Source organism: Lissotriton vulgaris, chromosome 5 (genome assembly GCF_964263255.1).
Source record: "Lissotriton vulgaris chromosome 5, aLisVul1.2, whole genome shotgun sequence".
Classification (NCBI taxonomy): Eukaryota; Metazoa; Chordata; class Amphibia; order Caudata; family Salamandridae; genus Lissotriton; species Lissotriton vulgaris.
The window spans coordinates 1166936763-1166960759 of record NC_141693.1 but is presented as its reverse complement, the minus strand read 5'-3'; the positions used below and the strand labels follow the sequence as shown (position 1 = coordinate 1166960759).

The window sequence follows — 23997 nt, the reverse complement described above, 5'->3', positions numbered from 1 at the left end:
AGGGATCTGCAGACTGCCCCTGACACACATGTATACTGTGTAAAAACATCTCCTACTGAGGACACTACTGCCTTTAACGCCCTTATTGAAAGAGCGGCAAGTAACCATGACGTGCGACTACATGCTGACCCTGTTGAGGAAGACTTTCTGGTCGACACCTTTTCCACTTCGGAAAGATCCGTCAAAACTCTGCCCATGGTAAAAGGGGTCCTTAAGCAGGCTGGTGACATTTTTAAGGAGACCACCAGAGCAAGGATATTAAACCCTAGAATTGAAAAGAAATATAGACCGGCACCTGTGGACCCTACTTATATAAAAGGACAGTTGCCAATGGACTCCTTAGTTGTTTCTAATGCATGCAAGAGAGCAAACTCCCAGACTACAGGTGATGCTCCCCCTCCTGACAAGGAGTCAAAAGTACTAGAAACTTCTGGGAAAAGGATGGCAGCGCAGGCAGCTAACATCTGGCGCATCGCCAACACTCAGGCACTCTTAGCCAGATATGACAGGTCCCATTATGATACCCTTGAGACACTGTTGCAACACCTACCAGATCAGTACAAGGAGGGAGCGGAGCTATTAATCAAAGAAGGAAAGCTTATAACCAATGCTTCCATCAAGTGCGCACTAGACGCAGCTGACACTGCAGCCAGGGCCATTAACACTAGCGTCATGTTAAGAAGACATGCCTGGTTAAGAATCTCGGGATTCAAACCAGAAATACAAACTACTATCCTCAATCAGCCAGTTAACCCAGACTACTTATTTGGACCTGAGGTTGACACCACCCTTGAAAAGATAAAAAAAAGACAACGAGACTGCAAAGTCTATGGGGGCTCTGCAGTCACAGCAGTTTCGGAGTGGTTCTTTTTCGTTGCTCCAATACTAGAGGACCTTCAAGAGGCCAAAACACACAGCAAACACAGTATAATAAAGGAGGTACACAAACCACCTACAATAAACACAACAGAGGTGGATATCGTGGAAACCACATCAAGGGCAGAGGAAGAGGAAACAACAATTCCAGATCCTCTTCCAATAACAAACAGTGACGCCCTGTCACTGCCCCCCGACCATATAACACCTGTCGGGGGGAGACTGCAACAGTTCGTGCCGGTCTGGAAACCCATCACCACAGACAGGTGGGTGAGAGACATTGTCCAGTACGGGTACTGTCTAGAGCTGACATCCACTCCACCCAACATACCACCAAGACACCGTCCTATGTCCGCAGAGCACTTACACTTATTGCAGCAGGAGGTCGTCGGCATGCTGCAAAAAAGAGCCATAGAGCTCGTACCTGTAGAAGACCAAGGCTCAGGGGTGTACTCTGTATTTCTTAATACCCAAAAAGGACGGGTCTCTCAGAACCATACTGGACCTCAGGCCTCTAAACAGATACATTCTGTCAGAGCATTTTCATATGCTCACCTTACAGCAGGTTCTACTCAGTCAGGGAGACTTCCTCGCAACACTAGATCTAAAAGATGCATATTTCCATATACCCATACACCCATCACACAGACAGTATCTCAGGTTCACTATTCAAAATCAATATTATCAGTTCAAAGTCCTCCCTTTCAGAGTAACGACGGCACCCAGGGTGTTAAAGTGCCTGGCGACAGTAGCAGCACACCTAAGGAGACAGCACCTACATGTCTACCCTTATCTGGACGACTGGCTTATTCAAGCAAAGACGGCCCAGCAGTGTGCCAGCCACATGTCCGACACCATTCATCTTCTTCACAATCTGGGATTCTTGCTGAATTATCCAAAGTCACATCTTCAGCCCGCCCACGTGCAACAGTACCTGGGCGCGACAATAAACACTCTGGCAGCCAAAGCTCAGCCAAATTCAGTGAGGATAAACAGCATGCAATTGCTGATACAAAAATTCAGACCCCAACACTCGCTTCCAGCAAGAGTGTTCATGCAGTTGATAGGCATGATGGCCTCCTGCATCTTCATAGTCCCGCACGCAAGACTACATATGCGCCCGCTTCAGGAGTGCTTGGCACGCCAGTGGAATCAGGCTCAAGGACAATTAAAAGACCTAGTGTTGGTGAGCGGTCGGATGTACAACTCTCTGCATTGGTGGAACCCACAAAACCTTTGCAAGGAGCCTGTGCCACAGATTATACTGACGACGGACGCATCTCTCCAGGGATGGGGAGCTCATGTACTCCACTACACAGTGCAGAGACTATGGACATTACAACAGAAGAAGATGCACATCAACCTTCTAGAGCTGATGGCAATCTTCATGGCAATGAAAGCTTTCAAAGTACACCTGTGCAACAAGGTCGTGTTGATACGGACGGACAACATGACTGCCATGCACTACATACAGTAGCAGGGAGGAACACACTCAACAGTTGTCTCATCTGGCTCAGAGCATGTGGAAGTGGGCCATTCAAAGGAACATCTTCCTCATGGCGGAACACCTCCCGGGCAAGGACAACCAGATGGCGGATCTGCTTAGCAGACACAGCCACCAAATGCACGAGTGGGAGATACATCCAACCGTACTTCCAGCAGTGGGGTCATCCAGAGATAGACCTATTCGCCACAAGGGAAAACGCAAAATGCCAAAGCTTCGCTGCCAGGTTCCCACATCCGCAGTCACAGGGCAATGCGATATGGATGAACTGGTCAGGCAAATTTGCGTACGCTTTTCCCCCAGCACCTTTAATACCGCAGGTGGCACGCAAGCTGAAGCAACACTCGATGACACTCATCCTAGTTGCTCCAATGTGGGCACGCCAGCCATGGTACACCACGCTAGTAGAACTTTCCGTGGTACCACATCAACGACTGCGGCTAACACCCAGACTTTTGACGCAGAGCCATGGCGAAATTCAGCACCCAGATCCGCAACAGCACAACCTGGCGATCTGGCTCCTGAAGTCTTAGAATTTGGCTACCTCAACTTGCCGCCAGAATGTTTGAATATCATCAAGGAGGCAAGACTACCCACGACCAGAGCATGCTATGCGGCTAAATGGAAAAGGTTTGTCTTATATTGTAACACTAATAACATTAACCCACTGGATGCATCAATTCAAAACATTATCTGTTATTTGTTGCATTTATACAAATGTAATCTAGCGTACAGTTCCATTCGTATACATTTATCCGCAATAGCAGCTTATCTTAAGAACAGGCAGCACCTCTCACTATTCAGAGTGCCTGCCATTAAAGCTTTTCTGGATTGACTTAAAAGAGTGATCCCTCCCAGACACCCACCTTCACCAGTCTGGATCCTGAATGTGGTCCTCACCAGACTGATGGGACCACCTTTTGAACCTCTACACTCTTGTGAGATTCAATTTCTGACCTGGAAAGTTGCTTTCCTAGTAGCCATTACCTCACTAAGAAGAGTTAGTGAACTCCAGGCACTAACCATTCAAGAGCCATTCATACAGGTCCGCGCAAATAGAGTTGTACTACGCACCAACCCTACATTCATGCCTAAGGAGATTTCGCAGTTCCACATGAATCAAACCATAGAACTGCCTGTTTTCTATCCTAATCCGGAAAATGTCGCAGAGAGAGCTCTACACACATTAGACTTCAAAAGGGCTCTCATGTACTACATAGACGGAACACAGGATTTCAGGAAGACAAAACAACTGTTTGTTGCCTTTTCTCCACAGCACAAAGGCAACCTCATTTCCAAAGCAGGAATAGCCAGATGGATTGTTAAGTGTATACAGATTTGCTATGCAAAGGCTTAACGCACACTAACCATTCCTCCAAGAGCACACTCCACACGCAAGTTAGGAGCCTCCATGGCTTTCCTGGGGAATATTCCTCTAGAAGATATGTAGAGCAGCCACATGGTCCACTATACATACATTTACAAAACACTACTGCGTAGATGTACATTCAAGACGGCAGGCAGCTGTAGGACAGGCTGTTCTCAAAACTCTTTTTCAGACTGCTGCAGTTGGCACGGGCAGCCGCCGCTAACAGGAGGGACTGCTATATAATCTATGCACAGATATAAATTCAGCAGCCCACATGCCTCGAACCGAATATGCTACTTACCAGTATGCATCTGTTCTTGGCATGTAGGGCTGCTGACATTCATATCGTCCACCCTCCTCCCCGGCCTCTGTAGCAGCTGTAGCATTCAGAATTACTATGTAGCATGGACATCCTTCACTGTATTATACTCCATCTCTGCCACAATGGCGAAAAACAATCTGAAGATGGAGGGGATGCCCATGAGCACTGTAGTCCAAGGGAGGAGTCCCCTATCTCGTGATACTTCGAAGACTCTTCCAGGACAACAATGTGCAATCATCCGGACCCAACACTAGGCGGCGATCTATGCACCGATATGAATGTCAGCAGCCCTACATGCCAAGAACCGATGCATACTGGTAAGTAGCATATTCGTTACTTATTTTAATATTGCGATTTTATGATTGGAACCTATGTTGTAGACCTGCATTTGAATGAGTGTGTTTTCAGAAATTTGTTATTGATAAAATGGACCCTGGTTATGTAAAAACCTTGAAGACGAAGGCCAGTCGAAGGGCCAGTAAAAATAAAGTAGTGGGCTTGTTTTGATGTTTCATTTGCTACCTATGAATTGCTCAAGTGTTAGGTTTTCCTCTCAAATCTTAGGATGTACATTGAGTTTTACATTGTGCAAAATCACGGGCTGTCTTCTCTTTGCAGGCGTTGTGAAAAACAGCTGACTGACACGTTGCTGGGAATTGTTATTGTTTTTTTTTAACCATTGAGTGGAGCAAATAAATACTTTTTTTTCCTGACATTTAAATAGGTTCTAGACTGGATTAGAGACCAATCTGAAAAGGAACTTGAATTGCAACAATACGTCCAGCAACTTCAGAACAACACCATTCTCAGGCTTCTGCAACAGGTATTGAATCCTTGCTTGCTGTCTGAAGAAGTGGACTGTGACATGTTTGTATAAGAGTTAAGTGATCCTTGGGACATCAATCTTGAAGTGCATAGTGATAGGACATTTCGATGTCCGAATTGTTGGGTAAAGTTGTATTAACTTGTGGAGTTATGTGCATCGCTTTACATTTAAGGTAAACTGGATTGGTTTACCATTATCACAGCATCACACACAATTTGGAAATGTTATCACTTGGCAGAAGATCCAGGTTTACAAAGTGCCAAAGACTTGGGTCTTTCTAAAGTTTTTCTGTATGGCGCTTGCTCTTTGGGAAAGAAGATTAGGCCCTGATGTGACTTTTCTCAATCCTTTACCCCCCATGTGTCCCTTTGTTGACATACTCTAACATTGAATGTTAAACATTTGTTTCAGGGGCAAACAATAGCTTTAGATTCAATGATAATATTGGAGGGAACCTGCTGCATTTTGTTCTAGTCAGTAAATCTCTACATCTCAAATTGTATGTCACAAGATGTAGGAGGAAAGTGTGATAGATGAAACATTGCAATTGAAGCTTTTAAGGTAAAGGGGGTTTTGCATGCACATTGTATTATGGCCCTGTACAACGCTCCACAGCCTTTTCAGCTAGGTTTTCGCTTCACAAATGCCACATACATATGTTGCTTGATGAGTGTTTTAGAAAGCTCCAAATTGAGGTCTGCTTATTAATATTTAACAGATGCAGTGAAAATATGGAAGGCCTTCAGTAAGTTGACTCTTAGTTCGTATTGTTGGGCTTTTGTGGAGAACTGGGCTTTTATTGCAGTCCCTCCCCCGCACACACACTTTGTGCCCCCTCTTTTAAGCTAATGAAAGCTGATTTCCGACTCTAGTGCACTGAGGCCTGCTAACCCGACCTCCGTGCCAGTGGGCCTTCCCTAAAACAAGATAAAGTCTAATTGTGCTATAATTGGCTAAGGACTTTTTGTACCCCTGTAAGTCCCTAGTAAATGGAACCCCGGGAACCTTGAGCAGGGGTACTAAAGTGAGTCCCTGAGGCTGCAGCATATCGTATGCCACCCTCAGAGACCCACATACAAATTCCACACAAACTGTCATTTCAGGCTGCGTGACCTGGTTCAAACCATGAGTGAAATCACAACATTACACACTCCTGTGTCATGCCAAACTCAACGCATCTAATATATGCAAGTCATCTCTGTAGCAGGCATTTGAGCCCTAAGGCAGGGTGCATTATATTTTACGTGAAGACTTAATCTGCATGAGATATGCCCCATGTGATTTCTAGTTCTACTGCAAGGCATTGCAAGTTAGCATGGAAGCCATCTTCTGGAAAGTACTGGGCACTGGTCAAAATGAGCTCCCCAGCTACACCATGGCTTCACTGAAACATATGGTGTTTGGTATCAAACCCCTTGTATTAATTGACCCACACTGATTCTAGTGTCTGCTTTATTAATACATGCACCCAGAGGGCTCCTTAGAGGTGCCCCCTGGAAACGTACGAGCCTCTGGTGTGTTGGCTGACTAATTTCTGCCAGCCTGCCACCGAGAGAAGTTTCTGGCCTCCTAGGCTGCGAGCTTTTGCTCTCAGGAGGTCCGGAACAAAGCCTCTCCAGGAAGAGGGTGCCCCCCCCCCCCCATAGTCTTCCTCGGCGAGCAAGCTTCAAAGAAGTTGCCGCCTTTAAAATTAGATCATAAAAAAGGATGATAGGATGCTGACCCCCTGTGTCTAGAGCCGTTTGGCACCTGGACAATTAGCTAGTCAGGCAGGTGTGTCCACCCCCTGACTAGTACCACTGTTGGGGTGGCCTAACCTAATGTGAGTACAGCTTTTAAGAAGTGGCCATCTTTGTGTTTGCACACTCAGGAACTCTGGGACAGGATAATGCCCACTTCCCACATAAAGTGGTCATATAGGGGTGCGTAGTGCTCCGGGCGTTAGTAGCCCATTGATTACTGTAGGAAGCTGGCTTTATATATATTACCAAAATAAGGTATAATGTGCACAGTCCAGTGGATGCCCAGATACTTTACAGAGGCTGAAGTAGATAATATGAATGTTACTCCAGTATTGGAACTTTCATAGATTCACATGCCTGAATCATTCCCCGTCGTCGAGACGGGAGTCTCCGGTATATAAAAAAGCAGTGCTTAGTAGTGTAGCAAACTGAAAAGAGGCCTAGGCCCATTTCCCTTTTGCAACCCATAGCCTTTCTTATGTAAAAAAGGCCCAAACCTTTCCCTAAACCAATCCGAGCTCCTCACCCTCTAGAACACCCCTGAGAGAACCTTCTGCCCCTCAGATTTTTCTACCGCATGTTGTGCTAGGGAGTCTACTTTGAGCTCTGCTCAAACTCTTTACTTCTACAGTATTTTGACTTGGATTTTTAGGTTTCTACATCAACCATGTCTGAGAAAGAGAAAAAATGATTATTTAGAGCTTGTTCAACCTGCTCCAGGAAGAGGTTGTTTACAGATGACCCTCACAAGGACTGCACCTACTGTCTCTATCCAGATCATAAGGCAGCAGATTGTAAGGTATGTTGTACCTTTTCAAATAAGACATTGAGAGATCGTGAGGGAAGGCTACTGATTTGGCTTCAGAAAGTCAAAGCCAGGAAGGAAATCCTCTCAAGTGAGAGTGAGGAGGAATCTGTGGCGTCTAAGAGATCTCCGAAGAGAAGGAGATCTCCTCAGACACATTCCTCAGGGGAAAGACCTGAGAAGGCCCCAAAAAAGACCACTCCAGGGTCTTCAGGGCGCAGTCCCTCAAAATCCCCTTCAGTCTCATCTAAGGGGAAGAAGGGATCTGCTGGTGAGGTGAAAGGAGCAAAAGCCACCTCAAATCCACCACAGTCGCCTCAGAAGATCAAGATTACCATCAAACGATAGTCTTCTGCACCTTCTGAGGAGAAATCAACTCCGTTGACGGGACCGTCGACTAAGAAGGGACCATCGACGACGACGAAAACACCTCCGTTGTCGACGAAAAAGGATAAGGCTGGTGAGAAAACAGTGTCGACGATTTCACCGTCGACGGCAGCGTCGACTAGGACTGGTCGACGACGGCAGTGTCGACGGCAGCGTCGACTTGGACAACTACGTCGACGAGGACAGCATCGACTGTTACTACAACGTCGACGGTAGCGTCGACGACTATGACTTGGTAGACGACGGCGATGGGAATCTCGTCGACTGGCTCATCGACGATGGAAAAAAACACCAGAGAAAAGGTTGGTGCCTTGGAAAAAACCTATTACATGCGAGGTTACATCTCCAAGCAAGGTCTCCCCATTGCTACCATCTCACTTACTGGAAGAGGAAGATTCGGAGGAAGATTCGGAGTATGGTATTGCCAGTAGCCCTTCGCAGTTACAGGTCAAGTACCAGGAAGACGATTCGGAGGAAGAATATGTGGGTTATCAAGAGCAACCCCAGGAACAACACCGATATCGACAACAACAACGAGAAGAGATGACCAGTGTCCCATCCTCTTTGTTGAGGGATCTCCAAGGAATGTTGGAGGATTATAGAAGAAGATACCCAGCGACTCCAGTCGCTCCACTGGCCATAGAGGCGGCTCCACGTCCACGCTCGGTTCCAGGGACTCCGATTCGTAGGAGGGAAATTGTGCCGGAACCTACTGTTAGGTCCCCACCACCGACAACACACCATGATACCTCGGATGAGGAACATGAAGATGGTGAAATTGCGGACACAAGTGCAAAATGGCATGACTATATCGCCCCATCACCTGCTACTCCTGCGCATAGACCAGTGTACTCTCCACCGGAGGACATTGGTGGATTTCATAATTTGATGGAGAGAGCCAAGAAGAGGTTTGCACTGACCATGACCGAAGAAAAAACGGAATGTTTTCTATATGACTTTAAAAATTCGTATCGGAGATCTGTAAGATCTTTGCCTATAGTGTCTCATATCTGGAAGGAAGGATTGAAGGTCATGGAGACGCCAGCGACGGTAACACTAGTTCTGGCCAGACTGGATAAAAAGTATAAAGCACCGGTCGATGCTCCATCTTGCCTTGTGGGTCATCCCAAACCGGATTCTGTTATCACGCAGGCGGCACAACAGAAATCCAGGAACCCATCTGATCCGATTGCAACACCTCCAGACAAGGAGGGCAGAAGGTTGGATAACGCAGGGAAGCGTTTTTCTTTAATGTCTGCTCTGTTGGTAAGAGCCGCTAACGCCCTGGCTATATTGGGGAGGTATGACATGCAGATGTGGTGCGACCTGTCTCCATATGTTAACCTGGTGCCAGATCCAGAGAAGCATGAGGCAAAGAAAATTCTCATGGAAGGAGAGAGGACTTCGGCTGAAGTCATAGACTGCGCTATGGATATAGCGACCACAGCATTTAGATCCATGGGAGGAGTGGCAGTCCTGCGCAGGCAAGGTTGGCTGCGAGCAACCGCATTTAGGCCGGAGGTGCAGAACAAAATCTTAGACCTCCCTTTCAATGGAGAAGAATTATTTGGAAAACATGTAGATAACACGCTGAAAAGTATTAAGAAGGATACTGATACGGCAAAGTTGCTTGGAACTCTGCAGTACAGGAAAACCCCTTTTCGTGGCTCCAGGGGTAGAGGACAGTCCTCGTATAGAGGAGGATACCAACAGGGGAGATATTAGTCTTCTTATCAGTCCTCATCACAGCCGTACCGTCAGCAGTATAACCAGCGTCAGTCGGGAGGATACACAAAATCAACTCCTAGAGGACGTGATGGCCGAGGAAAAGACAACACCCGTAGGCAATGACAACCTCCAACTTCCGGCTCTGTCAGATGCTCCCCTGGGTGGAAAGATTGCTCACTATCTACACAATTGGCGGAAATAACAACGGACCAATGGCTCCTCAAAATAGTTCAATTCGGTCACACCCTAGAATTTATTCAGACACCCCCTTGTACGCCACCGATGCACAAGAGCCAATCATCTGCATCAACTCCGGCAGGAGATTCGGACAATGCTCCGAAAGGGAGCAATAGAATCGGTACCGAAATCCCTGGAAAACGGGGTTTTACTCCCGTTTTTTTCTTATCAAGAAAAACAAGCTCCAGTGGCGCCCCATCCTGGATCTCAGATCCTTGAACACCTATCTCAAGAAACAATCTTTCAGGATGGTATCTCTACAGGACATCCTTCCGTTTTTAAACCCAGGGGATCATATGACCACATTGGACCTACAAGACGCGTATTTCCACGTGCCGATACATCCTGCACACAGGCAGTACCTTCGGTTCTGGGTAGCCGTAAGACATTACCAATTCAAGGTACTGCCATTCGGCTTGAAGTCAGCGCCAAGGGTTTTCACGAAATGCCTGGCTCCAGTGGCGGCTGTGTTGAGGAAGCAAAGACATCAAATATTTCCTTACCTGACGACTGGTTGGTCAAAGCAACATCAAAGACACAAGCCAGAGCGTCAATGCAAGCTTGCGTAGACTGATTCGCCGATTTAGGATTGACTTTAAACGAGAGAAAGTCGAACCTCCACTCTGCAAGAGTGATCACATTTCTGGGAGCAATATTGGACACGGAATGCAACAAAGCGTTTCCTTCCGAGGAAAGACAACTGAGGATTGTGTCCCTCTTCCAAGACTTGAGAAAAAGAAAGTCTCTTTCAGTCCGCAGGTACAAATCCTTGCTGGGCACAATGTCCTCTTGTATTCCACTGGTACCTTGCTGCAGGATAAGAATGAGACCATGGCAGGAACAGATCGATCTCCAATGGCGTCAGGCGGAGGGATCCTTCGACGATATAATAAAGGTGACACCAGTGATCCGACAGGCAGCAGAGTGGTGGACGCAAAAGGCAAATGTGTCTCAAGGACTGTCGTTTCTAGCAAGTGCAGCTCCGCTAGTGGTAACGACAGATGCATCATTAGAAGGATGGGGATCTTTCCTTCAGGACCTTCAGGTCAGCGGCCGTTGGAAAGCAGAGGAGCAGCAATTACATATAAATCTGCTGGAGCTCAGGGCGATCCGTTTGGCATTACTAGCGTTTCTGCCAAGGATAAAAGGTGCGCTGGTGTTAGTAAGAACAGACAACACCACGGCGATGCATTATGTAAACAAGCAAGGGGGAACAAGATCTCTCTCCCTGTCTCAGGAAGCCCAGGAGATTTGGGAATGAGCTGTTCAGCAGGAAATACCATTGACAGCAGAACACCTCCTGGGTAATCAAAACATCAACGCGGATACTCTCAGCAGGCTAAAATCGTCCTGCCACGAATGGGAGCTAAACTAGGAAATCCTGGACAGCGTCTTTCGGAGATGGGGAATACCGTTGGTGGACCTCTTCGCTACAAGGGAAAACAGAAAATGCCAGTACTTCGCAAGCTGGCTTCCCCAGAGGGGATCTTGGGGGAATGCGTTTTCCATGGCATGGTCCGGCATCTTTGCCTACTGTTTTCCTCCAATTCCTCTTCTCCCCCACGTACTGGTCAAGATCAAGAAAGAGCCGTGCAGACTGATCCTAGTAGCCCCGTTTATGGCCCAGACGACACTGGTTCACGGAACTGCTGCTACTGTCGGAGGACCGTCCAATTCGGTTGTGCATGATTCCATCGCTTCCGACAATGTCCAAGGGGCAGGTGCGCTATCCGGACCCGAAATCCTTGCGATTAGCTGCCTTTCTCCTGAACACTGCGAGTTTAGCCATCTGAACATCTCACAAGAATGTAAGGACATCCTGTCCAAGGCCAGAGCAGAGAGTACCAACAGAACCTACAGGATGAAATGGAAGAGGTTCTGTCTGTGGTGTAAGACATGATGTTCATCCTCTTACTGCTGCGCCTCATCAGATTATACCGTACATTCTGCAGTTAGCGAAGTCAGGATTAGCACACGCCTTCATCAAGGTGCATTTGGCTGCGTTATCCCGCTACAGGAGGTCATCGTCAGGCCCATCTTTATGGTCCTCAAGGATTATCAAGCAATTCATGAAAGGAATATTCAGTCTTTCCACCAGTAAAGCCTCCACCACCATTATGGAATCTGAATATTGTACTCTCTCAATTGATGAAGCCACCATTTGAACCGATACACAGGGAGACCTAAAGTTCTTGTCCTGGAAAGTGGCTCTTCTCATTGCATTGACTTCAGCGAGAAGAGTAGGTGAACTACAGGCGCTCACGATTCAGGAGCCTTTCTTGCAATTTCAAGAGGATAAGATGATTCTCAGGACTAACCCTAAGTTCATTCCAAAGGTGCCAACTGATTTTCATTTGAACGAACCATTGGTGCTGAAGCGTTTCTTTCCGCATCCATCAACAGCGGCAGAAAGAGTATTACACTCTCTGGACGTTCAGAGATGTATGAAATTTTACTTGAAAGAAACTAAGGAGTTTGGCAGGTCTTCCCAGTTCGTCGCCTTCAGCGCACCCAGGAAAGGTTTCCCGCTGTCAAAGAGGGGGATCGCCAGATGGATTTCCAGTGCAATTGTCTACTGTCATCAAGCTGCTGGAAAGCCTTTGAATGCACGAGTCCGTGCTCATCCCACGAGGGCAGTGGCCACATCCACTGCATTATTTGGAGGAGTGCCAATCCAGGATATCTGCAGAGCAGCAACCTGGGCGTCTACGCACACCTTCACCAGGCACTACTGCTTGGAGGCAGCCGCCGAATCGGATGCGGCGGTGGGTGAGGCGGTACTGCGGAATATCATCCAGTAACGGTGAGCCTTTCTTGCATCCCTCCATCCATAAGTTCTCTTGTTTACAAAGTCACATTTTATATAAGTATGTATATTTATATGTGAGATTATGCTTCATTTTCTAATGGTATTGCATGAGTATGTAATTTATCAGAAAAATGTGATTTGTTTTTTCACTGCTCGCTATTCTGATTCAGGCATGTGAATCTATGAAAGTTCCAATCCTAGAGTAAGAAAACCAGTTACTTACCTGTAACTTTAGTTCTCCAGTATTGGAATCTTTCATAGATTCACATGCACCCACCCTCCTCCCCTGAGAGGCTCACCTCGGATTAAGCACAAGAAGTGTATTATTGCACAAGTGCGCGAAACATCTGAGGGGCAGAAGGTTCTCTCAGGAGTGTTCTAGAGGGTGAGGAGCTCTGATTGGTTCAGGGAACAGTTTGGGCCTTTTTTACATAACAAAGGCTATGGGTTGCAAAAGGGAAATGGGCCTAGGCCTCTTTTCAGTTTGCTACACTACTAAGCACTGCTTTTTTATATACCGGAGACTCCCGTCTCGATGACGGGGAATGATTCAGGCATGTGAATCTATGAAAGATTCCAATACTGGAGAACTAAAGTTACAGGTAAGTAACTTGTTTTCTTCTCTTTTGTGGTTGTGTGGGCGAGCAGTTAGGTTTATCAGAGGGCAGTACTAGGCATTTATTGTACACACACAGGCAAGAAATGACTAAATCTGAGACCAGTGATTTGTAAAAATATTAGTTTTAGTATATTTAATTTATAGAACCAAAAATACTTCAGTAAAATATGTTTTGCAAGATCACGATTTTTCAATATGTTATGTTATGTTATCTGCACTTATACCGCGCTCAGCTGCCCCAGCAAAGGGGCGTCCCGGCGCTTTGCAAGGTACACAAAACACAACTCCGTCAATAAGCCCAAAAAAATGAAACGGCAAAGGAGAATAATACAGGCTAAGCGAATAGAAAAGTCTTGATGGCGCGCCTCAACAGCAAAAGGTCATCAAGGGCCCGAAATGTAAGGGGGGGAGAGAGTTCCACATATTCGCCGTCAGCACCCGGAAAGAGCGTCCACCGGCTCTGCTCAGCCTAAAGCGAGGAACAACTGCCAGATTTTGGCCCAAGGATCTGAGGGTTCGCAAGGGTACATATGGCACCAGCAGATTCTCAAGTATTTGAGGAGATGAACCCTTGAGGATTTTAAAGGCAAGGCATAGTACTTTGAATTTTATCCTCTGGTTCACCGGAAGCCAGTGAAGAGAGCGCATCGTGTTTGATACAGAGCACTGCCCTGGCAGACCAGTCACCACTCTGGCTGCAGCATTTTGAACTCGCTGCAGCCGGATGACTTCCGCCTGATTGATCCCCACCAAAAGCGAACTAGCATAATCCAGCCGGGATAACACCGACGCCTGAACCACTAGCTGCTTGGTGGGCGCGTCGAAAAAAATTAAAAGGGAACACTGCATTTTTCAATCAATAGAATGTTCTCCAATAGGAGGAAACACAATCCACAATTTGCAGGTAAGTCAACGATTTACGAAATTAAGCTTTTGGATGAAGAATCGGTACCAGGCAAAGTTTAGATAAGTGGCACCATCAGTGCACCCCCACGGCACAGGGGTGGCTGGGTGCAGAGGTCAGTCTCGGTAATTGGTGCCAATGTTCTCCAATGGAGAAAGGGTGCAATCGTAGTGGTACTACTTGCAGGCGAGTAGCACGGTTTTGGAACCCAGTCTCTGGGGGTTAATATAAGCACAGGGGGGGGCCAAACTTAGACCTACAGGGGTGGTCGGGTGCAGAGTGGCTACACAGTGTAGGGTGCCCAATGCAAAGCAGTGGCGCATCTTAAATTTGGGAAAAAGGCTGCAGGCTCAGGCCAGGAGGCTGGACGAAATAAACCTACAGCTTCACAGGCAAGTTGAGGTGTCCTGGGGCGTCTGTACAAAGTCTGTAGAGCTCTCCATGGCCCAGGGGTTCCTGGTGCAGGGGTTGCCTTTGGCGCCGGAAATCAGCTTACCAGTCTGGTTGCAATTGGGGAAATTGTCGCACAGAGACTGCAGACATCGACGGGGAGTCCGGTAGGGGTCAACCGACGAGGGACTTTTGCACAGGATCGCTGGGGAACCTTTTCTGGACTTTGCTTTTACTTTTCTTTTTTTTTTTCTTTTGGACCGGTCCGCTGTCTACGGGAGATCAGGAGTCTTTTTAGAAGGCATGAAGTCCTCCTAGGGTTCTGGAGTTGCAGGGCTGCGGGACGAGCCCCTCTTCTGTAGTAGGGTCTTTGAGGGCTGCAGACAGGCCGGTATGGCTTGTGCAAAGTCAGGTGATATCTTCAGTCTTAGCTGCTACATGGCTCTTTGGCCTCTTCTTCATAGGTTGTTGTTAGTCTGAATATTAAGGTTCAGGGGTGTCGCTAAATTCTCCATTTAGGGGCGTTACAGGGGTTGGACGGTAGTAGCCAATTCCATTTTACCCTTAGGGTGACTACACCCTTTGTATGTCCACTCCCTGTGGATTGGGGGCATACCCCTAACTCTATTGGCTAAATATAGGACGCTGACCTCTATATACTATACCAAAGTAAGGTATAGTGTGCACAGAGTCCAGTGGAACCCCAAAGGTGTAGGCAGAGGTAAAAGTAGATTATACTTTACTCTTTATTTGTGGTGGTGTGGGCGAGCAGTAAGGCTTTATCACAGGGTAATGTTAAGCATTTATTGTACACACTCAAGCAAGCATTGATGTCACACTCAGACTGAACTCAGACCAATTTTGCTTGTATAAAAATATTTAGTTATATTTTATTTTATAGAACCAATTGAGGCCTGGTACAGATAAGTATAATACTTTGCAATATTTATGCAGTGAAATAAAAGTTAAATGCAGTTGGTTGATTTACCTGTAAGCCAACAGTCAAAATTACTTTTCAGTTAGTTTGTAGATTACTGTGTACGTTACTTTTTGGATGACATTTTAAGTTGCGTTTGATCATAATTGTGATATGCCTAGATATCACACTGGGACATTTCCTAGACTAACGTGAAGTAATTCAGTGTTTACACATATATAGTTTATTAGGTTTTTCATACAAGCCAACTCCACACTTAAAAGATTTTTCAAAGAAAATCAGTCAATGCAGTCCCATGGGAGAAAACAGTGTTATCTGTATATCTGTAAGAACTTAGGTTACTCCAGTATTGGAGCTTTCATTGATTCACATACCTGAATCATTTCCCCGTCGTCGAGACGGGAGTCTCCGGTATATAAAAGCAATGCTTAGCAGTATAGCTAACCGAAAAAGGCCAAGGCCCGTTACCCTTTTGCAACCCATAACCTTTATGTAAAAAAGGACCAAACTTTTCCCTTAGCCAATCAGAGCTCCTCACCCTCTAGAACCCTCCTGAGAGAACCTTTTGCAGCCTCAGATTTTCGTGCACTTGTGCTATAATACTACTTGTGCCAAAAACCGAGGTGAGCCTCTCAGGGGAGGAGGTTCGGCGTATGTGAATCTATGAAAGCTTCCAATACTGGAGAACTACAATTTTGCAGCGTGAATCTTTCTGGATTTACTATGCTGTGCATTATTCCGCGGTCTAGTGGTTGGGTACGGAATCGTAATCTTTTCTTTGTTTTTTCTTTTGGTTTTTTCGTAGCCCATGTGGTCGTCGACGTCCCACCTTTTGGTGTCCTTCCTGTGACGTCGGCATGCTTCCTGCGGAAGCTTCCACCCTTGGGCGCCATCTTCAGATTCTTTTTTCTGCGGCTGGGTCTGGATCGTTCCTGAGAGGGCTCCAGACATTTTTGGAGAAAGACACCAAAAGCCTTTTTTGGACGAAAAAAGATTGGAAAAGACGAGAGACTACACCATTGAAGGGGACGACGAAGGAACAGGAGAACTTCCAGAACTTCGACGTCCATCGGAGAATGCGCGCCCATGGGGCCACCTGAATGCAGGAGATAGACAACACACCATTCAAATTCTACCGTAACTGCCACCACAAGTACGCGCAGAAGGACCAGCTTCCGGTTGGCAACCTCTGCCTACCGGTCGACCATGACAGCAAGGACTGCAATGCCTGCTCCGCCTTCACACCCACGCCGAAAACTCTTCGAGTTAGAGCGAGGCAGAGGATGGCCAACGCCAGCATGCAGGGCAAAGGCCAGCCACCATCCCTTCGAGACCTGGGGCTCTCAACAGACAAAGAGGACCACGTCGTCGGAGAAGACCACTACACTGTCGTAGAGACCGATAAGAAGACTCCTGAAAAGGTAGGAGACTCGACTGCCCCTAAAGCCCCGAAGGACACTCGACAGTCTGACCCAGACTCGAAAAAACTAGGGCAAGTCCTCGAAAGCGCCGACGCGAAAGCTTCGGCGTCCGCAGCTACATACAGGCCCAGCGGATCCTCAGAGGGACTCCCAGGTGGCGAAAGCAGGAGAACATCAAAAGACGTTGAAAAACTTCCCCGAAAAGGAACGTTCGACGCCGAAAGAAAAGGACCCGAAGAGCACTTCGGAGCCCTTAAAAGACCCAAAAGCCAGCTCGGCGCCGAAGCCCGGCTCAGCGCGGAAAGTCGCTTCGACGCCGATCAATCCGCCGAAGAGAGCGGCCGATCCATTCGACGCCGAACACACCGCCGAAATGGAAAAGAAAAAGATGCTCGAGGCCGAAATGGAGAACATCCTGCAGCGCACAAGAGAATTCGACGCCAGGATGAAAGACTTCTTAATCCCGACGAAACCAAGACCACAGGTTATCGAGATAACCGAGGAAGAGGACTACGTCGTCGAAGGACAGTCGGTAAGCCCGGAGGGGCTGGAAGATCCAGAAGAAGCCTCTTACTACGAGGAGGAGGGGGATGACGACCAGAGGACAATCCTGGGCTCTGCATCCTCGGAGGCACAAGACATAGAGTGGCAAGACCTCGACACCGAGAGTCTGGAGGATAACGTGGACACTTATCCTACTAGACCCTGGCCGCCTGATGACATTGGGGTTTACAACACAGCCATCAGAAACGCAGCAACAGCCTTCGGGGTAAAACTCGACGAGAAAAGGCAGAAGGCAGATTTCCTCCTTGAAACACTGCTCCCAACACAAACTAGGAGCCTGTACCTGCCGATGCTCGGAAGCGTCATGGCACAGGTGAGAGAGGCTTTCAAGGAGCCTGCAACTTGCAAAGCCATCACACCCAGGACGGAGAAGAAGTAAAAACATTCCTCCAAGGACCCGCCCTACATTCAGGGATCAGTCACGGCGGACTCCATCATAACCGCTACGGCAAGGAAGAGGGCTAACGTGCCAACAACTTCAGGGCCACCCCAGACAAGGAAAGCAGAAGGATAGTCCTGACTGGGAGAAAGATCGAACGGAATGCCGCAATGCACTGGCGCATGGCAAATTCCAATGCACTGCTCAACAGGCACCAGTACCAGATCTTAGAGGAACTGGGCCAGTTACTCAAACACCTCCCTGAAGAACACGAGCAAAGGGCTGCGCATCTTGTGGAAGAAGGGAAAAATGTGGCAAATTCTTGCCTCAAAACTGCCTTGGACAGGGCTGACACGTCCAGCAGACTCATGATGATGGGCATCACGGAAAGAAGGCAAGCCTGGCTCATGATTTCAGGCTTAAAGCCAGAGGTGCAACACAGCATCCTGAACACCTCGATTAACGGAGAGACCCTGTTCGGTGCTCCAGTGGATGAGTAGCTCACCCAACTGAAGAAAGATAACGAGACTGCAAGATCCATGGGGGCTTTGCAATTCAGAGGAACAAAGAGGGGGGTCCCCGTCACCAAGACCTAACGGGAGGGGAGGAAACAAGCCAGGAACATCGCACCAGGCGTTCCAGCAGTCCCACCAGACCGACACCCAGACACAGCAAGGGCAACAAAAACAACCCTGGCAGTACCAACAAAGAGGCCAGTCCTTTTGCGGGAGAGGGAATGGACGTGGACAAAATAGAAGAGGGGGTCAACAACCCGCCTCTAAGTGACTTTGTCAAGCGGCAGGTGCCCACCCATGCAAAAACTCCCAGGGTGGAGCACGATGCAACAACAAGGGGGTACACGAGCTAAACATCTGCGAACATGTAACACCGGTGGGAGGAAGAATAAACCTTTTCTTCCAGGAGTGGAAGAAAATAACCACAGACAAGTGGGTACTCCACATCATACAGTTCGGGTACTGCATAGAGTTGGAAAGGAGACCACCAAACAAAAAGCCGAAAAGAAGGGCGCTAGCAAGGAAAGAGCTAGAACTACTTCAAGAAGAAGCAAAATAACTCTTGCAAAACCAGGCCATCGAACCAGTACCTTACAAAGCAAGGAACAGGGGAGTGTACTCAACCTACTTTCTGGTTCCAAAGGTAGACAAGACAATGAGACCCATCCTGGGCCTGAGGTTCTTAAACAAGTACAGAAGAACGCACAAATTAAGATGACGCCCCTACAAGAGGTACTTCCTCAATTACAGGGCGGAGACTTCATGGTCACCATAGACCTCAAGGATGCCTATCTGCACATCCCAATGAACAGGGGGCACAAGCATCTACTCAGATTTATCATCAACAAAGACCACTACCAGTTCACAACCTTGGCGTTCGGATTAAAATCGGCGCCAAGGGCCTTCACAAAGTGCCTCGCAGCACACGTAAGAAGGGAGGTGATACACGTATACCCTTACCTAGACGACTAGCTAGTAAAAGCAAGTTCATACGGAACGTGCAAGCTGCACGCACAAAGAGTGACAGACCCACTGATGGGCCTAGGATTCTCCATCCACTGGAAGAAATCCTCAATGAAACCGGAACAAGTAAAAATAGTCCTGGGAGTGCAGATCAATACCTTACAGAACCAGGTGTTCCCCAGCGAGAAGAGAACGCTAGCCCTGCTGAAGGAGACGCGACTATACCAGAAGGGGCGAGCTCTGACAGTGAGGACGGCGAGCAAAGCCATGGGCATGATGGCGTCATGCATACATCTAGTGCCAAATGTACGGCTACACATGAGACCTTTCCAAGAATGACTACAGGAACAATGGTCACAAGCTACAGGTCGTTGGGAAGATCTAGTGGTTGTAACGCACTCAGTGCAAGAAGAGATAGCATGGTGGAACATGGGGAACATAAGAAGGGGGAAGCCTCTGACACCGCCAACGGTGACCATCACCACAGACGCATCCCAGAAGGGATGGGGGGCTCACATGGAAAAACTCAGGTGTGAGGAGTCTGTGGACACCAGCAGATGCGGTAAAACACATCAACTACCTGGAATTAAAGACAGTCTTCCTCGCAATAAAGGCTTTCCAGACGAAGTTGTAAAACAAGAAAGTGTTGATCCAGACAGACCACACAACAGCGATGTTCTACATAAACAAGCACTGAGGGACACAATCATCCCCGCTTTCAAAATTAGCGAAAAATGTGGAGATGGACCATCCCACTCAAGATAGACCTGCTAGCCATACATCTACCAGGGAAGGACAATGTAGAAGCAGACTGGCTCAGCAGACAGACATCGGCATCCCACGAGTGGGAGCTCAATGCACAGGAAAAAGAGAAGCTATTCGGCAAGTGGGAACACAGTCAATAGAGCTGTTTGCAACGTGCCAGAATGCAAAATGCCAAAATGCAAAATGTCAAAACTTCGCATCCAGGCAACCAGGGGAAGGGTCCCTGGGGAATGCCCTATGGATAAGCTGGTCGAAGACATTTGCTTACGCTTTTCCGCCGATTCCTCCGATACAGAAAGTACTCAACAAGTGCAGAACCAGCAACATGACTCTGAAACTGGTCGCACCGCAGTGGGCCAGGCAGAACTAGTACTCACAGATAATGGAGATGACACAGAGTGCACCCCACAGATTCGTGAGACGGAAAGACCTACTCTCCATGCAAGACGGAGAGGTGCTGCACCCAGAGCCAGAGAGCCTCAGCCTAGTATCATGGTTCCTAAGGACATAGAGTTTGCTCATCTGAAATTACCGGAGAGCACCCTGAGGGTACTACGGGAAGCAAGAAGACCCAGCACACGTAAGTGCTATGTGTCAAAGTGGAAGAGGTTCACACTATGGTGCAGAAAGGAAAAGCTGCACAAGAGGATGCAGAAGGACTCAACAGTGCTTAAGTACCTCACGCACCTGCTCGAGGAAAACCTGAGCTCATCCTCACTAAGGGTACACCTGGCAGCGATAGTCGCTTACACAAGAGGAGAAACAGGCAAGAGCTTCTTCACATCACAGATAGTAAAGAGATTCCTGGAAGGAGCGAAAAAAAAGATTGCATCACCAAAGAGGGTGCCACCACCGGCATGGAACCTTAATTTAGTCCTGACGGAACTCATGAAGGAGCCTTTTGAACCAATTCATAAGCCCTCCCTACAAATGCTAACGATGAAAACAGCATTCTTAGTGGCAATCACCTCGCATGTAAGAACCCTACATCCAGATAAACAAGGATAGGGTGGTGATGAGAACGGACCCACACTTTATGCCAAAGGTGGTGTCAAGGTTCCACATCAACCAGACAATACAAATACCAAGTTTCTTCCAGAAACCAGCCACAAGCGCAGAAAGGGCACTGCACACTCTGGACGCCAGAAGGGCAGTCATGGACGATCTGGCCCCCAAGGTAGCCCTCCGATCCACGGTGGCACGGCAATCTGCACCGTGGTTTACGGAGGCTCTTCGTGTGGCTCGCAGCCAATGTAAGGTGGCCGAGAGGGCCTGGCGACGTTTGTATGATGGAGAGGCTAAACTCGCCTACAAGGCGGTGGTGAAGGCCTACCATCGGGACATTCTGGGAGCTAAGAGGGACTATTTGGCTAGGAGGATCGAGGCATCCGCGAACTCCTGTAAGGAGATCTTCACCATTGTGAAGGAGTTCACGACCCCTAGTTCCCAATCGCCCCCTCTAGTTTCTTCAGATACATGGGCAGGTGATCTGGCCGGCTTCTTCACTAATAAGATCAAGGCGATTCAGGCCTCCTTTGTGGAAGGACCGGAGGATGGAAGCGGCGTCACCGGGGCTGGGTGCGGATTTCCGCACACACCGATGGCGGTGCTGTCTGATTTTCCTGCTGTTTCCAGCGATGTGTCCAGGCAGCTGTTGGCCAATTTGAAATCTGGCTCGCCACTTGACCCCTGCCCCGCCAAATTTTTGACTGGGATGGCGGAGGTGGTGAATCCGCTGGTTAATCCCATCCTCAACGCCTCGCTGAGGGAGGGGAGGGTCCCCAGCTCTTGGAAGAGAGCGATGGTGATCCCCCTCCTAAAGAAACCGGGTCTCGACGTCGAGGTTCTGGCCAATTATAGGCCAATTTCACTTCTTCCGGCCCTCACGAAGATCACGGAAAAACACGTCCACGGTGTCCTGTCGCGCTTTCTGGAAGCTAACAATCTGCTCCATCCATCTCAATCCGGTTTCCGTCCTAATTTTAGTACGGAAACGGCATTTCTAGAGGTCACTGAGATCATCAGGGAGACTCTTGATGTCGGCGGGAGGGTGATGCTGGTCATGTTAGATCTATCGGCGGCCTTCGACACCGTCCCCCACAGGGCGCTCTTAGCGAGGCTTTATGACATCGGCCTTAGGGGGACGGCGCTCAGGTGGTTTACATCCTTCCTTGAAGGCCGACGCCAGACGGTCTGGGTTTCCCAGAGCTCTGCCGAGATGCCGCCATTGGGAGTTGGGGTTCCACAGGGATCTGTGTTGAGCCCCACGTTGTTTAACATCTTTATGTCCCCTTTGGCGGCCTTGGTGGAAGCATATGGGGCCCAGATCATATCTTACGCCGACGACACGCAACTCCTCTTCACATGCGGGAAAGACCAGGAGTTTGATGGAGGGAGAATTCGGGACTGTCTTACATTGGTCTTTGACTGGTTCCAACGGAACAGTCTAAGGGCCAACTCGAGCAAGTCCGAGGTTCTGTTTTTTGGTTGCGGTGTCGATCCGGAGTGGCAGCATTGGTGGCCGTCCGACATGAGCCCTCCTGCACAGTCTTCCTTGGTGGCTAAAAACCTGGGTGTCAAGCTGGACAACCAGCTATCGCTGCGAACACACATTCTGGGTCTGGCTGGCACCTGTTATGGAATTTTGAAAATGCTCCGTAAATTCCTGCCCCTGCTGTCTGAGGAGCACAGACGTATTACTGTGCAGGCTCTCGTCGGTTCGAGGCTTGATTATGCTAATGCCCTCTTCCTTGGCCTCCCTGATTACCTAGTTCAGCGCCTACAGGTGGTACAGAACTCTGCCGCCCGGGCTATCTTTGGCCTGCGTAGACGAGCCCGAGCTTCCGGGCTGCTTCAGGCGCTACATTGGCTGCCTGTCCGGAAGCGGATCCAGTTTAAATCCCTGACTCTGATGCACAAAGCCCTGTTTAGATCAGGGGCTGGATACCTGCGGCGGAGACTAGCCTTCTATCGACCAGTCCGCTCCTTGCGCTCGGAATCCCTTTACAAAGCGGTGGTCCCTCGGGTGAGGAAGGCCCGCACGGGAGGGCGCTCTTTCAGCTGCAAAGCCCCACAGCTGTGGAACTCTCTTCCTCTTTCGCTGCGCAGCACTGTCAATTTGTTCCAGTTCAGGAAGAGCCTGAAGACCTGGCTTTCTAATCTTTAGGCTGTTCTTATTGCTTCAGTTTCAGTTCTTTTTCTCATTCTTTTGCTGTGTTGTGTTATTTTTATTCTGAGATGCAGGTGGAAAGCGCCGGGACACTCTTTTCGAGTAGCCGTGCGCTATAAAAGAACGCTGTAACATAACATAACATAACACTACATAGAGAGAACTAAGGGACACAGGAAAGCAAAACCGTTCTATGTGTCCTTCGCAAACAGTTTCATGGGAAAACCAGTAACTAAAGGAGCCATTGCACGATGGATCGCACAAACAATACAGTTGTGCCACAAACAAGCAGGACAGGAACTGGCAGAGGGTACACAAGCCCACTCTACCAGGAAAAAAGTGCTTCAACACATATTCAACAACCAACACTCATCTTCCACCAAGCTGCCACAAATATAACAAACCGCTACAAAGTCTATGCACAGCATAGTGAATCCAGAAAGATTCACGCTGCAAAACAAATAGTTTCTTACCTGTCGGTGTAGTTTTGCAGCTTGAAGATCTTTCTGGAGTCACTAGCGAACCCACCCGCCTCCGCCAGAAAGATGAGACTGGAGAAAGAGGTGGTAAAAACAAAGAGAAGACTGAAACAGACACCTTGGAGGTTAAAGCGGTGAATCACTTACTTGAACATTGCCATAGATTCGGAGACAAAACCCAATACGAGAAAAAAGAATCCGAAGATGGCACCCAAGGGTGGGAGCTTCCGCAGGAAGCGTGCTGACGTCACAGGAATGACACCAAAAGGTGGGACGTCGACGCCCAC

At 48.2% G+C, this 23997-nt stretch overlaps 1 protein-coding gene across 2 annotated transcripts in view; it reads left to right on the top strand.

Annotated features, from left to right (window-relative positions):
- Positions 1 to 23997, top strand: part of EIF3A (eukaryotic translation initiation factor 3 subunit A) — a 771171-nt gene that overhangs the window by 181029 nt on the left and 566145 nt on the right. For both annotated transcript variants that reach the window (XM_086922925.1, XM_086922923.1), the window contains exon 9: positions 4796 to 4894. In XM_086922925.1, the coding sequence (XP_086779051.1) occupies positions 4796 to 4894 (99 nt within the window). The remainder of the gene's footprint in view (positions 1 to 4795; positions 4895 to 23997) is intronic.